The 21,260-nt window shown below is 41.5% G+C and overlaps 2 protein-coding genes across 3 annotated transcripts; both read left to right on the top strand.

Moving 5' to 3' along the window:
- The first annotated feature begins 131 nt into the window (after window positions 1-131).
- On the top strand, window positions 132-3,776 carry prkag3a (protein kinase, AMP-activated, gamma 3a non-catalytic subunit). Of its 2 annotated transcripts, XR_015094044.1 has the most exons (13): window positions 132-271; window positions 393-429; window positions 540-640; window positions 725-806; window positions 877-935; window positions 1,280-1,325; window positions 1,486-1,540; window positions 1,624-1,750; window positions 1,827-1,992; window positions 2,096-2,133; window positions 3,092-3,238; window positions 3,325-3,506; window positions 3,632-3,776. XR_015094044.1 is itself a non-coding variant. In XM_086068063.1 (12 exons), the coding sequence occupies exons 1-12, from the start codon at window positions 254-256 to the stop codon at window positions 3,439-3,441; spliced, it is 993 nt and encodes a 330-aa protein (XP_085924189.1). In that variant the 5' UTR covers window positions 132-253; the 3' UTR covers window positions 3,442-3,575. The 2 variants fall into 2 exon arrangements, 1 of the variants encoding a protein (XP_085924189.1); XM_086068063.1 differs by lacking the exon at window positions 3,632-3,776 and having other exon boundaries at window positions 3,325-3,575.
- Window positions 3,777-11,973: 8,197 nt separating this feature from the next.
- retreg2 (reticulophagy regulator family member 2) lies at window positions 11,974-21,233 on the top strand. Its single transcript, XM_086068422.1, has 9 exons — window positions 11,974-12,324; window positions 12,775-12,878; window positions 14,726-14,756; window positions 14,902-15,031; window positions 15,239-15,323; window positions 15,420-15,557; window positions 15,679-15,767; window positions 17,267-17,402; window positions 19,522-21,233. The coding sequence occupies exons 1-9, from the start codon at window positions 12,071-12,073 to the stop codon at window positions 20,268-20,270; spliced, it is 1,716 nt and encodes a 571-aa protein (XP_085924548.1). The 5' UTR covers window positions 11,974-12,070; the 3' UTR covers window positions 20,271-21,233.
- Window positions 21,234-21,260: the final 27 nt, after the last annotated feature.

Genomic DNA, 21,260 nt, shown 5'->3' with positions numbered 1-21,260 from the left:
TCAGAAGTGGGTTTACTCAAATACCGAGCATCCGGCTGCCTGCAATGTATTTTATGGTACATCACCGTAAGAATGATTAGTACACAGGGAACATATGCTTAAAGTGGAACCCACTCCCTGTGCTCTGGGCTTGACACCTACCACTGCACAAGTCCTAAAATAGTTCCAACCGCTCTGGGGAAGAGCGAGGACTTGAGGGTAGTGCCGTGTATTTGCTGCTTTAAAAACGCTTTTTAATGGACGCAACGGAATTATGGAGGCTCGGTCGCAGGTCGGCAACGTTGCAGTCAATGTGATTGATGTGTTAATGTCATGTGTTTTGTTCGTTGGAGCTTTCTGTCTACCCTTTCTAACAACGTCATGCTGAGAATGTGTCGCTGGGTGTGTTGTAGGTTTCGGTCCAAACAAAGCGGGGGATACAGAAACAAGGTTAGACTGCGATACACCGTCCGTACTTGTTATGATGCAAGCGAAAATAAGCGGGATTTCTGTGTAAGTTCTGTGCATGTGTTTCTTGCGCACATGGTTGTGTTTTCTAGAGGATAATGTCACAGCCTACATGGATTTTATGAAGAGTCACTGCTGCTATGATGCCATTCCTACTAGTTGTAAACTGGTCATATTTGATACCAAGCTTCAAGTAAGTACTCTCCTGACCTTGTTCATCTATTTGGTCAAATGCATCAGAAAATGACATGTCAGTTGTCACATGTGCATCCTTAAGGTGCAAAAGGCCTTTTTTGCACTGGTGTCAAACAGCTTGAGGGCTGCACCTTTATGGGACAGCAAGTTGAAGAGATTTGTAGGTAAGGCGGTAAAAATTGCATCAGTAAACATTAAAGTGCAGAAAAGAAAATGTGTTCTCCTCACTCACAGGTATGCTGACTATTACAGATTTCATCAACATCATTCATTGCTACTACAAATCCCCTTTGGTGAGTTGAAATAATGACTTACACTTTAATTGTACTGTATATCAAGTATCCCCTCCAAAAGTATTGGAACAGTGGGAGCAATTCCTTTATGTTTGCCATAGACTGAAAACATTCGAGTTTGACTTTAAAAAGATAAACATGAAGTAACATCAAGGTAAATATTGTAGCTTGTCTGCATCTCATACATAACATTTGTTATTGTATGAATTAGCCTCACCTTTGGATTACTTTTTGAGGGGAGGGTATGGTAATCATGACAAATCACTTGTATTGTTAACTGACTGGTAGGCGAATAATGGATGAACTACACTGATTATGTAATATTGTGGTTCCTGCTATACAAGGTGCAGATGTATGAGCTAGAGAACCACAAGATTGAGACATGGAGAGGTGAGTTGTGTCAAAACAGAAGTCTGTGGTAAACAAAACAAAAAAGAAACCATCACACTGTAGGCCAATACTGTATATGTACCATAAAAGTTTTGATTCATCATTTCATGCGTGCAATTTAGTATATTTGCTGCAATAGTTTTTTCCTCTTCTTGTTTAGATGTCTATTTAAAGTGTTCCTGTCCATTTCTGATTAGTATTTCACCAGATGCCAGGTGAGAACAGGGAATCACCTTGGGATCATTTTGTGTTTGAAGGCATCTGTGCTGTGCCCGATCACTCTTTTCTCTTCTGCAAGTCTCTTTGATGCCATCTATTCCTTACTCAAACACAAGATCCACAGGCTGCCTGTCATTGAGCCAAAATCTGGAAATGTCCTCCACATTTTGACACACAAAAGGATCCTCAAATTCCTCCATATATTTGTGAGCAAGCTTTTTATTGTTTACTGATCTTTATGGTATATTAGTCCGGTGTGATTGAACTGAGCTATGTTGCCAGGGAGAAAAGGTTCCGAAGCCTGCATTCATTCACAGGCAGATCCAGGAGATGGGAATTGGAACTTTCAGGAACATTGCCACTGTTCAGCAAACAGCAACGCTTTACGATGCTCTCGGCATTTTTGTGGACAGGAAGGTGTCAGCTCTTCCGGTGGTAGATGAAAAAGGTATGCTTTTTTTGGTCTGTATTTAAAGTTATATGTTGTAAATTGCGGCTGGGAGGGTTTACGATTGAGACCTCCACAAATTGCTTCTGACTTTTTTTAACAGGCAAAGCTGTGGCACTCTACTCACGATTTGACGTCATTGTAAGTACTTCAGAGATGTTTTATCCCTGAAAAACATTTGTCTTCTGCTACTAGTGTTAATTGTATCCACCATTTTTAAATTTAGTCTCAGTTTTAGTCCAGTTTCAATCACGCTTGTTAGTTTTTATTATATTTAGTCAACCCCATCGCGTTTTTATTTAGTCCATATTTCGTCGACTATAAATCTAGCATGTTAGTCTTAATTTTAGTCCCCAAAAAAACTATTTTATTCGTCTAGCTTTAGTCAACAAAAACTGTCAACGTTTTAGTCAGGACAATCATTTTACCCCTGTGTTTTTTGTTGTCAGCAGATAATGTTGAACATTTCAAATCTAAAACTTTTTTTTTTTATATAAATTCTCTCACCTTTTTGATGAAAAACAAATTACAGTATATCAACAAGTGGCTACTATGGCTCCATGTTATGAGCTAGTAAGTTAGCCAGCATTAGTTAGCGGTGAGATTAACATTATTGTTACAACGTTATAGCCGTTGGATTAATGTTACGTTATACCTATAATTTAATTTACTTTTTTTTTTAACCTTTCACCGTGAATCCACCTCCTGTCTGTCCCATGGGTTTGTGCATGTTGCATGCTAGCTGCAGATTTTAAAGGAGATGTGTTACTATGTGTCACAGTGACAGATTAGCAGAGACAAGATTTTACAAAATCATATAATATAAATCTCATTTTTGTTCATGAACTAAAATGTCCATAGATTATAGTCCAGTTTTTATGAAGTGAAGTACATTTTCGTCATTAGTCGACGAAAATGCATACTGATTTAGTCCCAGTTATTGTTTATTAATGTTTTTTTTAGTCAAGTCTTGTTTTAGTCTGGTGAAAAATTTGCGAAATTATTTTGTGTTGAGTTTTCGTTGATGAAATTAACACTATCTGCTACTTTCTGTCGCACTCTGATTGTGCACTGCATGTTGGCACACCCTCGGTGGCAGAATCTGGCAGCCCAGAAGACGTACAACAATCTGGACGTGACGATGCTCGAGGCTCTCGATAGGCGCACGTGTTTCATGGAGGGCGTGATCAAGTGCTATCCAGATGAAACCTTGGAGACGATCATAGACCGCATCGTCACAGCAGAGGTGGGTGTGTCCTTCCACACAATCTAAAGCATGAGATATGTATAAAGGCTAGAGAACATTCCATGTTATTTTTCTGCACATCGCAGGTTCACCGGCTGGTGCTTGTGGACAGAGCTGACGTAGTGAGGGGCATCATTTCACTATCTGACCTGCTTCAAGCTATGGTTTTAACACCAGCAGGTATTGAGGCCCTTGTGTCATAGAAGCTAGTGGCGTAAGGCCCCCCGCCTTTTTTTTAGGCTTCAGCTGCGGCTGTCTTCCCAGGCAGGTAGGCTCTGCAATCTCTTATCTTCCCAACCTAAAGAACCACCTCTCGTACTTTTCTAGTGCCCAAACATTTATCATGCAAAAAAAGTGTCTGGATTTTTTTCTGAGCATTCTGTTGTCTTTCAGAAATGACGAGTGAGGCGACAAATGCAGCTGCTGTGCAGCTGTCTCTCGACAGATGTCCGTGCTGTGTTAAAGCAACTGGAAAGGGCGACCGAGCTGACCTTACAGCCGCTATACTCCTCTGTTTTGCAAGGTCTCCAATACAGCCTTCTTTTGACTACATCTGATTAATTTGATCAATATTTGTAAAATGTGTTGCACATTTTCTGTGTTAAACATATTGTTGTGATCCTTACGGTTGCTGTACAGTTTGTAATAAAATATTTTAATGACATTTTTTTTGTCAGTTTGATGGGAATAAACATGAATAAGACAATCTATAGTATATAGTAACGTTTTATGAAAGTTAGGTTGGGCTGCAATTTGGGCACTCCATGGTTGCAATGTAAAGTTTTTATTACCCACTAGCTTCCACTAACGTTTTCTTTTTTTTTACATTTAATTTCAGTTATTGTTGGTTCCCCTAATATTTTTATATTTTCATTTGAAAATATTTCTCGGTATTACAAATTACTTTTATTGAATAATTGATTACAAATTGATTTATGAGTCTTGACATGATAATATGAATAATAGGCGAGAGTAGATGGTGGGAGTTTCCAGAGGTCTGGTCGGGGCAGAGGTTTTGCCCAGACTGCCCTCAATCAAGAAACAAAAGTTTGACCATAAGTTCACAAAAGCATGATAAATCTGTCCTTTTTTTTTTTAGACCACCTCAAGCAACTTAAACATATTAATGAATTGTTTCCTCGCTACTTTGTGGTTCAGTTATTGCAGATTCACTCTCACTTTTAATTTGTAACCCATTTTTTGGTAAGCCACTTTAAGATTAAAAAGAAAAACTTGAACATAATTATCAAGCCAAAATTTAATTTACCGTCTGTGTGGGACAAATTTGAGTGGCAACCCAATAGCGTCCTCAAATTGGGCTTCCGTCTGTGGGGAAGATCTCTGGAGCCTAAATCAGCTGGCTTCGGGCAGTAGACGGGGTACACCCTGAACTGGTTGCCAGCCAATCGCAGGGCACACAGAGATGAACGATCATTCATACTCACAATCCTCCTAACCTATGGACAATTTGGAGCGTTCAATGAACCTCATCAATCATTGCTGATCAAAATATTTTCACACACACACACACACATACATACATATCTGGTCTTGGAATTGTGCTAAATAAAAAATAAAATACAACTTGGAACTGAAAATGCAATGCCACTTACCTTGAACTGTGTCCAAATAATTATTAGGGGCTTTTCCACCACCGGAACTTTTGAAGAACATGACAATTTACCTTGGTAAAATTCAGTTTGCGCGCTTTTCCACCAACAACAATTTCCGGGGTGATTAAATTTCCCAGGGGGCATCCGAGTACTATCTCAGCAGCAGGGTCTTGCTGAGCCAGGCTGGAATTTTAAGGGGCTGGGCTTTAAGGCTGATTGGTTGGTCAAATTTGGGGGGTGGGACTGTTGTTTTTACATTGATTGGGCTCATCAAACTCATACGTCATCAAACTCATTTGAATAAATTACCAAGAACTCTTAAGACGCTGTGGAAACAATTACAATTTCCCTGCGAAACTTTTACCACCAACAACTCCTTTTACCCAGAACTGAAAGATCCTGGGCTTGTTGGTGGAAACTGACAACCGGTGAGGGGCTGGTATGGTTGCTTGTATACTAGGGGGACTTAACTCTAGGGGGGACATAGTCCATTCCTGATAGTGTAGTTGACCTGATTTGTTTTGGGGTTGATAAAAGTGTTCTGGCTGTTGACCATTCCCCTTTAATCCTATTAGAAGGTCAGAGTGTGGAATATGGTGTTTTATGGCCCACTGTTGTAAAAAGTTCCCGAATGAGCATTCAGGGTTGCTGTACATGCGGCAGGGGTAATTTGTATTATCCATGGGTGTTTCCCACACCTCTGGATCTGATGCAGAGCCAACACTAATGTCCTTTTCAGAGCTGATGGTTGAACTTGTTGACACAGCCTGCTCTTGCCAGTAGTAGCTGCTCCTGAATTGATGACACCTAATTTTTGCAGCCTCCACTTCCAGTGCTGCATCTCGTGCAGCCTCAAGTTGCATCGGTGCTGGTACAGTCTCTTTCACTTTTAGAATCACTCGCCGCACGCGCTTCCACCTGTTTGTGTAGGCCTGTCTTGCTAATCTCTGTGAACTCATTGTGAGCAAATATGTACCTGTTGAAATGGGAAAAAAATCTAAAGAATGTCACGGATTAAGTACAAATTGACCACTTGTGTCTGAGGCAAGTGTGCTGTCGAATGGCTACGCAGCATTCTATATAGCATAGCTTGGGATTTATTATTTTTTTAATTAGTAGCGCTAGGAAAAATTTTAAGGCACATCTGCAGTCCTTCATTGTTCCTCGTAAGAGGAAAAGGGGAGAGAGAAATTGCTAAGAGCAATTAAGGAACAGTGAAAACAGACTTACATTTGCAGCAAACATTTTATTACGCCGACTGACCTGATGAAAAATACAGTGTTTGTATTTTAAATAACATGGGACAAAGTATTATTGTTTATGACAAACACTAAGCTGAAACTTCCGCGTGTCTGATTTTGGACTAACTGGTTGCATTTGGAATTGTACCTTTTAATTGTTGCTGGAAATGTGTTCTATTGGGGGTTAAATTTACAAGAATGAAGTCTTTTAACAGTGCTATACAGTACTTCTCATTTGTGTATTATCTATTTATTTTCTTGAGGACGACACAACCAAATATTGATATTAATATTTGCATATTTTGTTTTGTTTTGTAAAAAAAAAAAAAAAAAAACAGACCCAAGGTAAGCAGGGCTCACTTCCTTTTACTCTTTGTACGGGCATATTTCTAAGCCAATGCACACTAATTTTGAGTTTTATCTGCCTGGCGTCTGCTGGCATTGTCTCGTATAAAGATTGAAACATTTCAGCGCTGGATTTCGGAGGACAATGATTCACTAACACTGGATTTCAAGAATATTAAGTTGGGATTGTAATACAAGACAGAAAAAGGGAAATAATGCTCAATACTTTGATAATAATGGCAAAACAGTTATAGATTTATTAAATGTCAACCTTTGTTTTTGATCTATTGTAAGGAAATTGAAGGGTTTGAAAGGACATTGAGGAGGGTTAAGACGAAGCAAGCCTTATCGGTATTTAATAACTTGAAAAATTAAGAAATGATTAGACCTTTTTTGTTTTTTCTTGTTTTGTTTGACAGCATCGTTCTGGTTTGTGTTCTCAGTTTGAATTGGATGTTGGAGTTTGAATTTATAAGGAAAGCAAAAAAACATGAATGGATTATCAATGCTGCTCCATTCGTTACCCTACCTTCACGTGCTATGGGAAAGATAGACCTTACTACTCGGAATCTCCTAATTACGACAGAGTTCTGTTCATGTGCTTTTGTTGTTATAGCAAAAAAAAAATACATAGCAGCTGATGTACTCTTTGCTCATTAAATAATGAGTTGTAAAGGACAGGACATTGAATTGTGTATGCTACGTAATTGTGTAGATTCTAAAACAACCTGCTAGCGGACATTAACGCCGTTATAAGTGTTAATATTTCTTGCCATTCACAAATCCTTCAGCGCTCTCCGCCATGTTGAAACTTGAAAAGTTCTCTCAGCTCAGAACCTCGGGAATAAATATAAATTCCTAGTTGTCCAGTGGAAAATACGACACGAGGGGGCGTTCACCTGCAATTGTCAGGAGGGTGGAGTTTGGTGGAGGACCCAAATGCAAGGATTCAGTTAAAAAGGGGATTTAATTAAGAAGGGAAGGCAAACAAAGTACTTGGCGAAAATAACAAAATCAACAATATCCAAAAACACAAGTGACAGCAACAAACCAAACAGGAACACAGGTAAATTATGACGACAGGCCATGACATGGGTATGACAGCGACAATGACTCGACAAGGACTGGAAGAAAGCAGGGAACTAAATATACACAGTAACGAGACAACGAGAGACACCTGCACAAGAAACACATGGCTTGGGGAACTGATTGGGTAACACCAGGGACCGGGATGACAAGCACAGGAGGACATGATAAAACTTGACGAGACATTGACAAAGGGAGACACACTAGGAAAACATGACCAATAAGACAAACCAAAACACAGACCATGACAGCAATTTTCTACTCGACATGTGGTATTTACCATAATTTCGATACCACATGAAGGCAGCAGTTTGTGCGTGTTGTCGAGTCGCGCCGGGAGTGATGTCATGCAGCCGACAAATTCAGCCTTTGGAGGACCCAGCCTTGAGAATTTGGACACAAGCATTGTGGCATTTTCGCCGTGGAGACAGATAATGTGAAAATACCACTGAGTAACCAATGTTAGATGCGTGTAGCGAGTGGCAACACAATTGCTGCCATCCTCTATGGCGAGTAGGCGGTCGCACTGGCGGCCATTTTACATGAACAGAGTGACTTCTACACAGCGTTTTTGCCATTATTTACTGTCTCTACCGTGCAACTGCCACATTGTGTGGCATACGGTTGTACCAACAAGTCGGTTAAAAGCGCTACGTGTACATATCATTGCTAAGAAATTCTTAGCAATTATATATTCTTAGTAAGAATGCTACCACATGGTTTGTCCTAATTGCGGCAAACGACGAGCATGTAAACAAAGTGTTTCAGGTCTCCAAATGACTCTACAAACCGAATGTTTGAGGATAAGCCCCGCTCAAAGGAACTCAAAGGAACAACATAAACACATTTACATTTCTGTATAACTTTCGTCCGGTTAACCAAAACTTTACTAAATACATTTAAAAACAACCCCAAATGTAATTCCAAAGACGAACACATAGGACATTTTCGCTTTAAACTGTTTTCGGCAGTTATGTAAACATAAAATGTAGTGTAGTTATCGTTTTTAAAACACACACACACACATACATTCTGTTACTGTTTGTGTATCCAAATTAAATAAACAATACTGCCCGTTCTCCAAGCCCGTTTGCAGTGGAAACACGAATTGGCGCAAGCAGATTAGAGCCAAAGAGAAGCGACCGTCCTGCGTCACACACCGTGACGACAGGCAATCTGGCTATCCATCCATCCGTTTACTACCGCTTATCCAAGGTCGGGTCGCGGGGGCAGCAGCTTTAGGAGGGAAGCACAGACTTCCCTATCCCCAGCCACTTCAACCAGCTCCTCTGGCGGGATCCCAAGGCGTTCCCAGGCTAGCCGAGAAACGTAGTCTTGCCAGCGTGTCCTGGGTCGTCCCCGGGGCCTCCCGCCTGTGGGACATGCCTGGAACACCTCTCCAGGGAGGTTTCCAGGAGGCATCCGAACCAGATGCCCGAGCCACCTCAACTGGTTCCTCTCAACGCGGAGGGGCAGCGGCTCAACCCTGAGTCTCTCGGGTATCTCTAAGGGAGAGCCCGGCCCTCTGTGGAGAAAACTCATTTCGGCCGCTTGTATCCGGGATCTTGTTCTTTCGATCCTGACCCACAGCTTGTGACCATAAGTGAGGGTAGGAACTGATAGAAAACGTTCTTTGTTTTCTTGCGTGTTGAAATAAAACTCAAAGTTGAGATCTGTGAAGACGCTTTCTTGCAAGAGATTTTATTCAGATATTTCTGAAGTCATTAAGGACCCTTACTGAATCAGAAGTGGTTCCTAAATGTATCCTCCTTCTGGACTCATCTCAACTTATACAAAAACAGTGTTTACAGAAAATAGTCTCCCCCTCCTGTCTCCTGTCCTTGTGGGAAGAGTGAAATACAAAAACAGATAATAAATCTTCAGCTCGTATCTTAGTCCACTCCAGATGTAGGAAAATAATTAGTCCCTTCCTGGACCGGATAATTTATGGACAGAAACTCTGCTTGCACTTTCAAACATATACTCCTTATTTGACAAGAACAGAAACCTTATTAGACATTCCTTTCCCAGGGACTAAAACAAAGACACTTATACATCGAGTAAATTTGAATGAACTGTTTTCTTACACAGCTATAACTAAATTCAAAACGGTTAAGATGTAAATTGAAACAGTAAAAAATGTTAACAATGTTAACATTCCTTCAATTGGGTTCGAAAGAGCCCACAATAAACATTTAAAATTATTTATTATAAATTATATAATATAAATTATATTATATAAATTACAAATATATATTTTTCTTTTTTAGAGGAAAATACCAGCAGGATCTCCATCCCCGACATTGGATGCAACAGTGGGCATGAATGGGGAAGTGTTAGCAGAAGCAATAGACTCAACCATCATATAAGACGACTTATTTTGTACGTCCTGTTTTTCAATAGCCATGGTAATAATTATTTGGCAAAGAGAACGAATACATGGAATACAGCAACACTAACACAATAACTAAATTCAAAACGGTTAAGATATAAATTGAAACAGTAACAAATGTTAACAATGTTAACAGAACATAGATCGACCGGTAAATCGAGAGCTTTACCTTTTGGCTCAGCTCCTTCTTCACCACCACAGACCGATACAGAGCCCGCATCACTGCAGACGCTGCACCGATCCGCCTGTCAATCTCCCGCTCCAACCTACCCTCACTCGTGAACAAGACCCCAAGATACTTGAACTCCTCCACTTGGGGCAGGACCTAATCCCCGACCCGGAGAGAGCACGCCACCCTTTTCCGATTGAGGACCATGGTCTTGGATTTGGAGGTGCTGATCCTCATCCCAACCGCTTCACACTCGGCTGCGAACCCCTCAACTGAGAGTTGGAGATCACGGCTTGATGAAGCCAACAGCACCACGTCATCTGCAAAAAGCAAAGATGAAATCCTGAGGCCACCAAACCAGACCCCCTTAACGCTTCGGCTGCGCCTAGAAATTCCGATCATAAAAGCTATGAACAGAATCGGTGATAAAGGGCAGCCTCACCGGAAACGAATCCGACTTACTGCCGGCAATGTTGACCAAACTCTGACATCGGTCGTACTCCCGAAGCACCTCCCACAGGACTGCCCGAGGGACACGGTCGAACGCCTTCTCCAAATCCACAAAACATGTAGACTGTGTTAGATTATTAACATTGTTTTTTTGTTTCGATTTATATTTTAACCGTTTTGGATATTAGTTAGAGTTGTGTAATAATAAGACAACAGTTAATTCATATGTTAAGTCAATCTATAGTCCTTTGTTCTCTTGCCTGGGAAAGAGGAAGGTAACAGGTTTATTTTCTATGTTATCTAAAGGGAGTATAGTTGGTACGAGTCTCTGTCCGGTCAAAGAGAGTCCAAGGACAGGCTGATATACTACTGTTCAAGTTTAATCTGATTTATACCTATGGGAACTTGCTGAAGGGAGGGGAGAGGGATTTTCTTGTATTCACTGATTTTCAATAAATGTATTGTGTGCTGGAGGAGGAGACACACTTTTGAACAGATCACTGCTTGGGTGTCTTCATTTGTGTGATCAGAAGCTTCTGACTAATTACCTTTGCAAAGGGACTTCTTCACAGAGACTCAACTTCAATTTATTGGAACACGCAAAGAGTACAATAATATTGTCTACTCTATCAACTGGTTGGGCGAACTCCCACGCACCCTCGAGGACCCTGCCGAGGGTGTAGAGCTGGTCCACTGTTCCATGGCCAGGACGAAAACCACGCTGCTCAGTGACGGATGGTTTATTTTCACACTGGAGTTGGCCAATCAGTGATGGAAGGCTTCAAAATTAAGTGAACAGGCTGCTGGGAAATAATACTATTTCAATGTGCTGTATTAACATCAGAGTGATTATTGATTAACATGCATGATGACCAAAGCAGTTAAAACGTGTGCAACGCCTCATTATTGGGGACACAAGAAGTAACTTCTTTTTTTTTTTTGCTTGAAAATATGTCAGCGCTTTTGACAGTAAAATCGGGCCAGCAGAGACGGCTTTACTAGCCATGAAACCTCATTGCTGGGTTGTCTTTTTGTCTTTCTTCTCTATTGTTATATTTCTTATTTAATGGGACCCAATCGTCAACCGCAGATGTCCTGAATTCCACATGACAGCGAAGTTCATTCATGCAGTAATATCTTCATCCATAGGGTGGTAGACTGGGCTTAGCCATACATAGCGGCTCTGATCCATAGAGTAAACAAGGAAACACGTGACCTTTTCATCACACGTGACCTGTTCCGTCCGCACATCAAGCTTGCGTTTTACCGGAAGTGTTTTATTTCAGTCGTCTTGTTTTTTTTCTACGCGTTTTGATGAAGATATCAACAACACGAGTTTAGCTGCCCCAATTTTGATTATATAACACCACATTTTATTACTACAAATAGTCGCCGACGGTTGATTAAATTGTATTTAATTTTGAAAGTCCACCCGGAAGTTGTATTTCTTTGGAACGCTTCTCGTGACACCGATCTCGCCAATCGCCATACACCCCGTGATCTCCAAAACAACACAACAAAGTGGCGCAAAGAAACATGGCCAGCGCCGAGGAGTCACGAAGACGCCTCTTTGTTACATCTTCTTCGGTGGGCCTTGAGGCCCTGTTTTCCACCGGCACGTCGGAGCACTCCTGCGGCGAAGGGAACCCGGAGCTCGAGCGACTGCAGGAGCGCCTTCAAGACTGGCTGTCGCCATACGAGCCTGAGCTGCTGTGGCTTCAGCGGCTGCTGGTGTGGGAGAGGCCGCTGTACAGCATCTCGGTGGCGCTCACACTAAACTCGTTATTCTGGTAAGGCCCCGTTCAAACGAGGCGACTGTCACCTCACTGGCAGTTCGTTGATGTTACAGAGATGTGCGAGCTCAACGTCAGTCAGGATATGGATGTCAGGATAAGACGGCTAATCCCATCTTTAGCCGAATGCTAGCACGGCTCGTTGGAAGTGTCCACACCGTTGCGATAAAAGTGTGACAGCGCATGACTGCGCTGATCAAATTGGTCAAGTGCGCTGATGCCTAGTTTGGCTGTTTTGAAAGGGTTCAACTTGATGAGCGTACCTAGTTAAATATCAGCTGTCACCGATAGGTTGAGCAGTGGGCACTGTGAAACGATCGGGCGAGATGCTGAGGTTACTTCTGTAAATAATCACATGGAAGAGCCCCCCTGTCCTTGGTATCATTAATGACAGATTTTAATCAAAACACTAAAATTGCTCAAGTGTTCTTTGTGTGTCTTTAACAGGCTCCTGTCGTACACTTCCCTGCGCCCGCTCTTCCTGATGAGTGTGTCCCTCCTGGGGCTGATGCTACTGGAGAGATGGAAACCCAAGTTGCTCACCGTTACTAGTAAGAAAAAGCATACATCTCTATTTATTGTATCCTCGAAATTTAACATTGCCTCATCTGCTGTTGCTGCTCCAATTAAGATCCATGAATGTGGAAAACACATTACCACCGCATAATCGTAATGCAGGGTGCTCACTGTGGATGAAAAAGTTTCATTCCAATGCAAACCAAATTTGTCCAGCAAATTGCAGCTGTAAAGTTAAGTTACAATAAGTAGGTATTTGTATTTAAAAAAAAAAACCCATCCAGTCCGTTATTTAAATATCACAATTTGTAGTTGCCGATTCAATTCAAGGATGATATTGGTTCATTTAGAACGATAAAATCTAAAACGATTCGGTGGCTGGAAATCCCAGAATATCAACCAGTGTCACTGTGAAACAAATACATACTGGATAGTGCAGGCAAAGTTTACTGTTGTTTCTTGTTTGGGATGGGTGAGTGCCGATACCAGGTATTGGTATCGTTGAACCTGTTACTATTTTCATTTTTAATAAATAAACAGTGCACTAGTATTTAACATAACGTCCATTGTAACCTAACCACTTATTCTTCAATGAATCTACATGTTTAAAAAATAATAATATAACATAAAAAAAAAATAACATCAACATGATCTAGTAACAGACCACAGTACTAAAAATTTTCTCTGATGGCACACTTGTGCCCGCAATACATAGGCACAGCTAACAAGGAGTTTTAGAGTTTTTCAACCAGTTGTGAAGGACAATATATTTTGGGTTTATGTTGACATGTAGCCTGAAAGGTGACGGTCGATATTATTAGTAGTCAAGGAGGCCAATAATCGATATTTGGATTTTTAGAGCTGATATAACTTTTCAATTAAAGTTTTCATAACTCTTCTGATGAAACATGGACATAAAACTAGTTGAATGGTACCTTTGCCATGGCCTGGGGGGGTCTGTATAATTTTTCTGGCAATAAGCAACTTTGAGCAGGATGGTAGGAACACTGCCACACAAGAAAATACAAATGTGCTGATTGCTTTCCCCATTTGTTACAAAGATGGAAGTCAATTTGAATGTGTGAGCTCAAAAAATGACGCAATGCACTTGTCCTCATGGGAAATGTGGTCTTCCATCAGGCATAACATTACCACTTTTGCCCATATTGCCCCGCCATAATCGACATAAACTAAAAGGTCCTTAGTGTTGCTTTAATGATTTTCCAAATGTTTATTTTTTATTTTTACAATAGAATCATTGTTTTGAAATTCTAACAAAATGTTCAGGGAGCTCCCCGGGTCATTTGTATGTCTTCAAAAGTTACATGAAAACTTAAACAAGTAAATACCATAGCTCCCTTTAGTTTTCTACAGTAAATATTTATTTTATTTTTTACAAAATGCCAAAATAACTGAAACGTTAAACTTTCGTGTATCTTTGTTTTATTTGCAAATAAAAACAAAAGGTGCAGGGTTCCCAGGGTCAGTTGCATCTCTGGAAATCTAAATAAAAAATTCCCTGAGGTTAAAACGGTTTTAAATGTATCTTTTATTGGCCATCAGATTTTTTAAAAAGGCCGATACCGATGTTCGGCACCAGTAATTGGCCCAGCTGACAATCGGTCTATCCCTAATACATATGATATTATGTTCTTCCGCCATTCGTTGCATGCTGTTAGTGAACTGAGCACCTAATGTTTACACTCACTCTATAAGTCCTATTGTAGAGCTGTACAATCTAAATTGTGCCTGCATCAAGTTGTTCATCAACACAGTTTTCTACTACTTGTATTTTGATGTATTGATTGCCGTTTACTATATTGTATTTTATTGCAATTTCAATTTGTATGAATCTGAACTTGTGTTTTTCTGGCTACTCTAGTTCCACGTGTAGAGGTTTCCCCCATTCAAAGGTATGCATATCGTAGAGTGGAAATGACGTTTGCGCCACTGGTTGCCATTGTGTGTGTGTGTGTCTTTGTGTCATGTCAGAAATCATTTTAAACACCACACGGAGAGACATTTTATCTCCCTCTGCCTGTTATTGTGTGCACGCAGTGAATCGATGAGCACAAAGCAACGTCTCCTCAGTGTTTCTGAGCTTAGTCACCACCTGGCGGAAAGTTACCTGACGTTCTGTCTTTTCCTGCACGAGACGCTGCAGTACAAACGACAGAATCACGGCAAGGTAAAACACAGTTTGGGTACCCGTGTCATTATAATGTACCGGGGGGGGTTGTAACTAAAAGTTGCTGTTTCATATGATATAGTCATACACGAGCTGGCAAACATGCTGTGCACCTGCAGAGCTGTTGTTCTTTCACTTCCTGTTTACTCTTTTGTAGCTTGAAGACAGTCAATCTCACTATCACTTATATATAATTGTATTTCTCAGTTCTGTGCAATGATGTGCAGCAGCTGTTTTGCACTCGCAGTTGTCGGACATTATGTTCCTGGAGTCATGATCTTTTACATTATAGGTGAGTCACGTTTTGTCACCTCTGATTCCTTTCCGTTTTCTATGACATGAACAATTATTTTACAGCACTCATGTCCCTTGCTTTGAATTCCTTCAGGTCTTAGTGTCATTCTCTGGCCACTGGTGGTGTACCACGAACTGATCCAAAGGATGTACACCGGCCTGGAGCCCATCCTGATGAAACTGGATTACAGCATGAAGGGCGATACAGAGCGTCGCAAGCATGACAAGAGGAGTGAGCATCTTTCAATGCAAACAGTTCAATGTCTACAAAGCTGTAGCACTGCATCATCTTGTTTGTGGCTATTTTATGTCCCTATATTGACCTTTAGAAACGTTTGTGTTTGTCTACCCAGAGGTGAAGAAGGAGGTGGAGGAAGGCGATGAGCCAAGAGCTGAAACGGAGAGTGAAAGTGAGGAGGAGCTCTCCTGTTTTGCCACAATGGTATGTTCCTCCATGAGCAGTCACATCATGTCTGTTGTCCATCCCACGGCCCATCCAAATTGGCCTTTCCCTTGTCTTTTGGCATGTTTGGAAATACGCTATGATGGCTATAGTTGTCATCTGCGCGTTATTGGGCATAATATTCTGGTCATGAAGTTTCATTTTGTGTTGCTGCTCTTGCTTCTCTCTGCTGATATGAATTTATTAAGGGTAGCGGCGATCGGAGTTAGCTTCAAGTCATTAGCTTTTGGCTCGCTTCCACTGCACATGTATGAGCGCTTCTTGATTGGAGCATATTGGGGAATGACGCCACATATGCAATTAGTGTATTGTCAAATATGTACTGTATTGTGATTATCTATCTATTAAGTATTTATGCTAATTTTCAAGCTGTGGCAAAATTCAGAAAGACTGTCTCAGAAACATTTTCAGAATTAGACAGCTAAAAGAAGAACTACTTTGTTGTTTCATTTCAAGATTAATGGATGGCTGATATACCAAGGACCCAGTTATTTGTACCCCAACAATGAAAATGTAAATTATGTATAATTTTTGCCCATTAATAAAGAAGGGCAAAAATTTACCGAAAATATACCAGCCCTGCTATAAATGCGCCAAATTCCCAATGGCCACCCCAACCCTACAAAAAATGTTAATTTCATTACTTTGAAATAAAGATATATTGCCAAGCTTTCCGGTATTAAGGGGAATTTTTACTTAATGTAAGTCTCTGTACTTCCTTTTGGAAGAAAAATGTATGATAAAAGTCTCATTCCTACAGATATGTGAGGATGAGAATGAATTTCTTCGAATTGCAATCAATTCTACTTCCTGCAATTCAAATTCAATTCAGCATCCTGTGGAGTGTAAAGTCAATTCAAATCCAATTTCATCCATTGAGTTGAATAAAAATTTGACATTCTGAATTTTGCCCAGTTCTGTTAAAAAGTCTCAATTTTAGGCCCTAAAATGTTTTACATTTTACAAGTAGTCTTCTAAGTCTTGAATATTCGTAATTTTAAATGGATGTGAATTTCCTCATGTTTATGTAATACCATCTCAACATCACAATGAAATGCTGCATTTTTTCATTACATGGTGGTTAGACGAAGCCAACAAGAAATTGCAGCCAATCAACCTTTTTGGTACTAGTGAGTGTCTTTTGACAATTTAGGAGGATAAATGATAATGGAAAAGTCGCTTTACAGCCTTTCTGTCACGTTTCTACCGTTTTCATCCCAATTTTGACAATTGAAAGTTGTTTGAGGTAAAACAAAAAAAGAAGACTTTTCTGGTGTCAGGTCATGCTTCAAAACTACTACTTTGAACCAATCAGCAAGACCGCTGCACAATCCATGAGATGCGTAGCACAATCATGGAAGTGAATTTCACTCTGGACTGGTTGCCAGCAATTGCACATATAAACAAACAAGCATTCACTCTAAGTGCAAGTTATGTGACTAGACACTAATATTTCTGGTTGTGGTCGTCTTGTTCAGGTGGATGTTAAGACTACGGCCCTGGCGATGGCCATCACCGACTCTGAGTTATCTGACGAGGAGGCTTCCATATTGGAGAGCGGCGGCTTCTCAGTTTCCAGAGCCACGACCCCCCAACTGACGGATGTCTCTGAAGGTAAATATTGCTTGCGTCAACACGACACTTGGAATTCTACCGGTATAGAAATAGCCTTTCCCTTTGGAGGAAGGCTGAAGTTGAGTTTATGTCGGTGCTGGAGCCACAAACAATTCCTTAACTCTTTGACCGCCAAAAACGTTTAACTCTTTGACCGCCATAAACGTTATAAAACGTTTAGTAAAAACCTACGGAGGGGCGCCGAGGACGTTAAAAGACGTTCACTATGTTTTTTTGTTTTTGTTTTTTTAAACGGGTGGAGAAAAGCCTTGGGCAGCTGTGCTGAAAGTATCAAGCAGATCTAGTTAGTATAATGACTCGTTTTGGCCCCTAGATGGCAGCGATGACTCTATGCACAAGGTTGGGTGGGCCGCCCACCGTGGGCGTCAGTAGAAGACGTGAGGCGGAGCTAGAGTGTTGAGGAGACAATGGCTGCAACCGGTTGCAAGCAGCTCACGCTTGAGCATTTTTTTCAAAGACGGAAAGCATCGATCAATACTAAAAAGCGCATTGATGTCGACGATGATGATGACTCCGAGCTTGACGCCAAAGTTGGAAGCCTTGACGCGACCGTTATGATCACGTAGTAAGCCTCACCGGCTAGCGATGCTAACGCCGGAAAACGTGGTGCACAACCGAGCACTTCTGCACAGGCGGACGTTCAATCGGACGATGAAGAGTACCCTGAGTCCAATGCATATTCATCGGAGGAGCGGGTACAGTTTGATCACGGATCACTGGTTCTGGACTACGATGCCATCATGAATGGGGTGGATAAGATGGATCAGAACATCTCTTACCACCCGGTATAGGAACTGAAGGACATGAGGAAGCCAGACGTAACACTAGGTCACCGTATCATGATCCTGAGAGTAGACTTGATGACAACATGGCCAAACACTCACTGCAGTACATATCTGCTACTCCCCGGAAAAAAATGCCGGCAAGAAAGTGCACGCGAAGGGGCAATCGCAGTGAAACTAATCTGTGGTGCAAATCCTGCTGCGTCCCCTTGCACGCAGGGGAGTGTTACACAATATACCACACAAAAAGAAAAACTGTGTAGTTGAAACATCCACACAATTGTAAATAGTACCACACATGCACAGTTGCACACATTTGTAAATAGTTTGCCAAATTGTTTCGTCAAATTGTTACACTGTTGAATGTAAATAAACTTATTTTGCTGTCAAAAAACACGTTTTCATTGTTGGTGGTAGTTTTTTACAGAAGTAAAGCACTGTTTAGGTGTTTGTGGCATCATTCATGGGAAAAAAAAGGTGTCAAATTCACTAGAGTGCATGAAATAATATCGTTTCACAAAAAGCTTGATTTCTCCGTATTTTGGTATTTTGTATTGTTGATTACTGAAAAACGGAATAAGGTAGAAACAAACTTTTTCTGATGAAAGATGAGAGTTCAATCTTTCATTTGGTAGTATCTGTGTTTCCATAGTCCAAACACAACATTTTCTGTGGACCTTGAAAGATCAGTCAAAATGCTTAAATCAGCTGGCACCCACATGTTCTCTTTTCTGAAAATGGTTGGCATTCAAATAGTTAATATGTGTTTGTCATTTGAATCTCTGTGTAAGCCTGCCTTAACTCATTAACTCCCAGACATTTTCACTGAAGCAACCCCCTTCGCTCCTGGTTGGTTTACTAGATTTTGACTGATTTTGCAAGGCCCACAGACTATTGTGTTCTATTGCTATAAAAACATGGAACCTACCAAAAGGAACATTAGAGTCTCTTCTTTCATCACGATAAAAAAGTATATTTGTATCTGTTTCTGTTTTGAAGCAATTAGCATTAGGATATAGCTAAGTTTCATCATAACTCAAATCTGTTTGAAACAGTGGGGGAAAGAGCTTGTGGCAACATGGCCCTGGTTGATCTCTTACACTCTGCTGCCACCTGCTGGCCGTTTGTGTAAGAACTACACTTGCTTTAAGCGACCTCTTCAGGTCAGAGGCTGCATCAAAGCCTTCTGTATGCTCTAGCATAAAAAAACGTATAAATATGTTTTTGGGACCATGGCAATATTAAAATAGAATGTTTTTGTATTTTTTGGGAGCAAATGTGTTAAAATTTTGTTGTATGTTGTCACCTCTGTTCAGACCTGGATCAGCAGAGTTTACACAGTGACCCAGAAGAGTCCTATCTGCGGGATCTGAACGAGTTTCCCTCAGTTGAGGAGTTTCCGTCCTTGGACACCAACCTCCTCCGCTTTCCGTTGCAAGGCTCGGGCCAAGGTGACAGGTCCCAGTCCGGCGCCCCCGCCCAAGCCGAACCTTTGAGCCCCGCCAGCCTCCTCATCCAGCACCTTGCATCCCCGCTGCACTTTGTCAACACCCACTTCAACGGCCACGGGAGACCGCCTGGCGGCGAGGTGGGCATGTTGCCGGCTACGGGGGCAGGAGCGTCGGGTCAGGGAGGAGAGGAGGAGGGAGCCGCCGTTACCCAGGGTGCACAACGGTCACTTGAGGCCCTAAGTGAGGAGATTGTGAGCACAGCCATCTCCACTGTGGTGCAGAACACTTTGTCAGCGCTGCTACGCTCGAGTGAGGCCAGCGAGGAGCCCGTCCTTGCTGAGTTCCTCCCTCATGAATCCCCCCCAGGCATTACGGAGACCTTCGGCCAACCCGTCGCGGCGCCAGGGCCAGACGAGGACGTGGAGACGATAACCACAGAGAGCGTCACCGAAGATGACGTGCGTGATGATACGCTGGTTGCTACCGAGGAAGAGGATTTTGAGCTTCTGGACCAAAGTGAACTCGAGCAAGTGGATGAGGGGCTGGACCTCTGCCCTGAAAAACTGCTGGTAGGCGGAGCCTCGGGATCTCCACAGCACCAACATCAGTCATAGCTTCCCCTTTGTTCCTCCCCCACAACTCTATGTGTTTTGTTTTTAACGTGTCCGTTACAATGACGTCATACACAGCACTACATCCAAAAGGTTTATTAAAGAGCAGTTGATGCTGTTGGTGCGTGACAGCAGCTTGAGCTGTCAGCATTTCAGATCGGGCCTCTAAGCGTTACAATTTGCTTCATAAGCAAATTCCCCGTGTTGAGTAAACCTGTTGTCAGAAGCAGACGTTTGTGCAGATGTTGTTACAGAGATTAGGATTACAATGCAGTGAGTATGTGCTCTAAATTATTTCATTTAACTGTTAGGTGGTATATTTAGCTATGGATGAATTCAAATTTTTATTGTACCCCTTTAATGCTGTCGGTGGCATTGCCCTAAATTGTTTAATCAGGCATATTGAGTCAATTGTTGCGCTTTCACTTGTTGCCTGGAAATGGAAACTTTGACTGTTGGATGTTGAAAGATGATCTTTACCCACACACATAAGTGACTTAAACAGCTTTCCTCTGTGGTTGATGCCTCATCTTGCGAATAGAATCAAATTTTATGACACATCTCGTTGCTGCAGGTGAGATTGAGTTCTTATAGTTCTTCGTATTTACCAACTAACCACGACAAGTACATTGCACGCCATGCATTACACATGTACTAACCATGTTGGATTGTCAGGTTTTGGGTTCGGAATAAAGGGTAGGTTTTGCTTTAACCGCTCAGCATCCAAATCGCAGGAGGCCGGGTGTACAAATTGGCTGGCAGCGTTATGTTTATTCCCCCATTTGTCCTTGTGAACTGTATTTGTACTAACATCCCAGTTTACCAGCCTCCCCCAGTGTATATTGTAGAAATGAAATGATAAAAAAAAAAAGGGAATTTGCATATTCCGCAATATCCTGCATGTAAAACAACACTGCTGCACAATGTGTGGGGAAAAATACATGTGAATGTTTCAGGTAAAAGTCAGTTTCTTGAATATTTTCCAATGAGGGG

The sequence above is a fragment of the Leptonotus elevatus genome, chromosome 2 (genome assembly GCF_054856555.1).
Source record: "Leptonotus elevatus isolate MCC_2025b chromosome 2, RoL_Lele_1.0, whole genome shotgun sequence".
NCBI lineage: Eukaryota > Metazoa > Chordata > Actinopteri > Syngnathiformes > Syngnathidae > Leptonotus > Leptonotus elevatus.
The sequence above is the reverse complement of the archived record's forward strand: the minus strand, read 5'-3'. Positions and strand labels throughout refer to the sequence as shown.

What these genes read in the sequence shown, in the direction of transcription:
- retreg2 (XM_086068422.1), top strand. Translation starts at nt 12,071, where the DNA reads ATGGCCAGCGCCGAGGAGTCACGAAGACGCCTCTTTGTTACATCTTCT. An exon ending in ACACTAAACTCGTTATTCTG is followed by an intron (nt 12,325 to 12,774) that starts GTAAGGCCCCGT and finishes TGTCTTTAACAG; the next exon opens with GCTCCTGTCGTACACTTCCC. An exon ending in ACTGACGGATGTCTCTGAAG is followed by an intron (nt 17,403 to 19,521) that starts GTAAATATTGCT and finishes ACCTCTGTTCAG; the next exon opens with ACCTGGATCAGCAGAGTTTA.
- prkag3a (XM_086068063.1), top strand. An exon ending in GCTACTACAAATCCCCTTTG is followed by an intron (nt 936 to 1,279) that starts GTGAGTTGAAAT and finishes CTGCTATACAAG; the next exon opens with GTGCAGATGTATGAGCTAGA. An exon ending in TCAAATTCCTCCATATATTT is followed by an intron (nt 1,751 to 1,826) that starts GTGAGCAAGCTT and finishes CTATGTTGCCAG; the next exon opens with GGAGAAAAGGTTCCGAAGCC.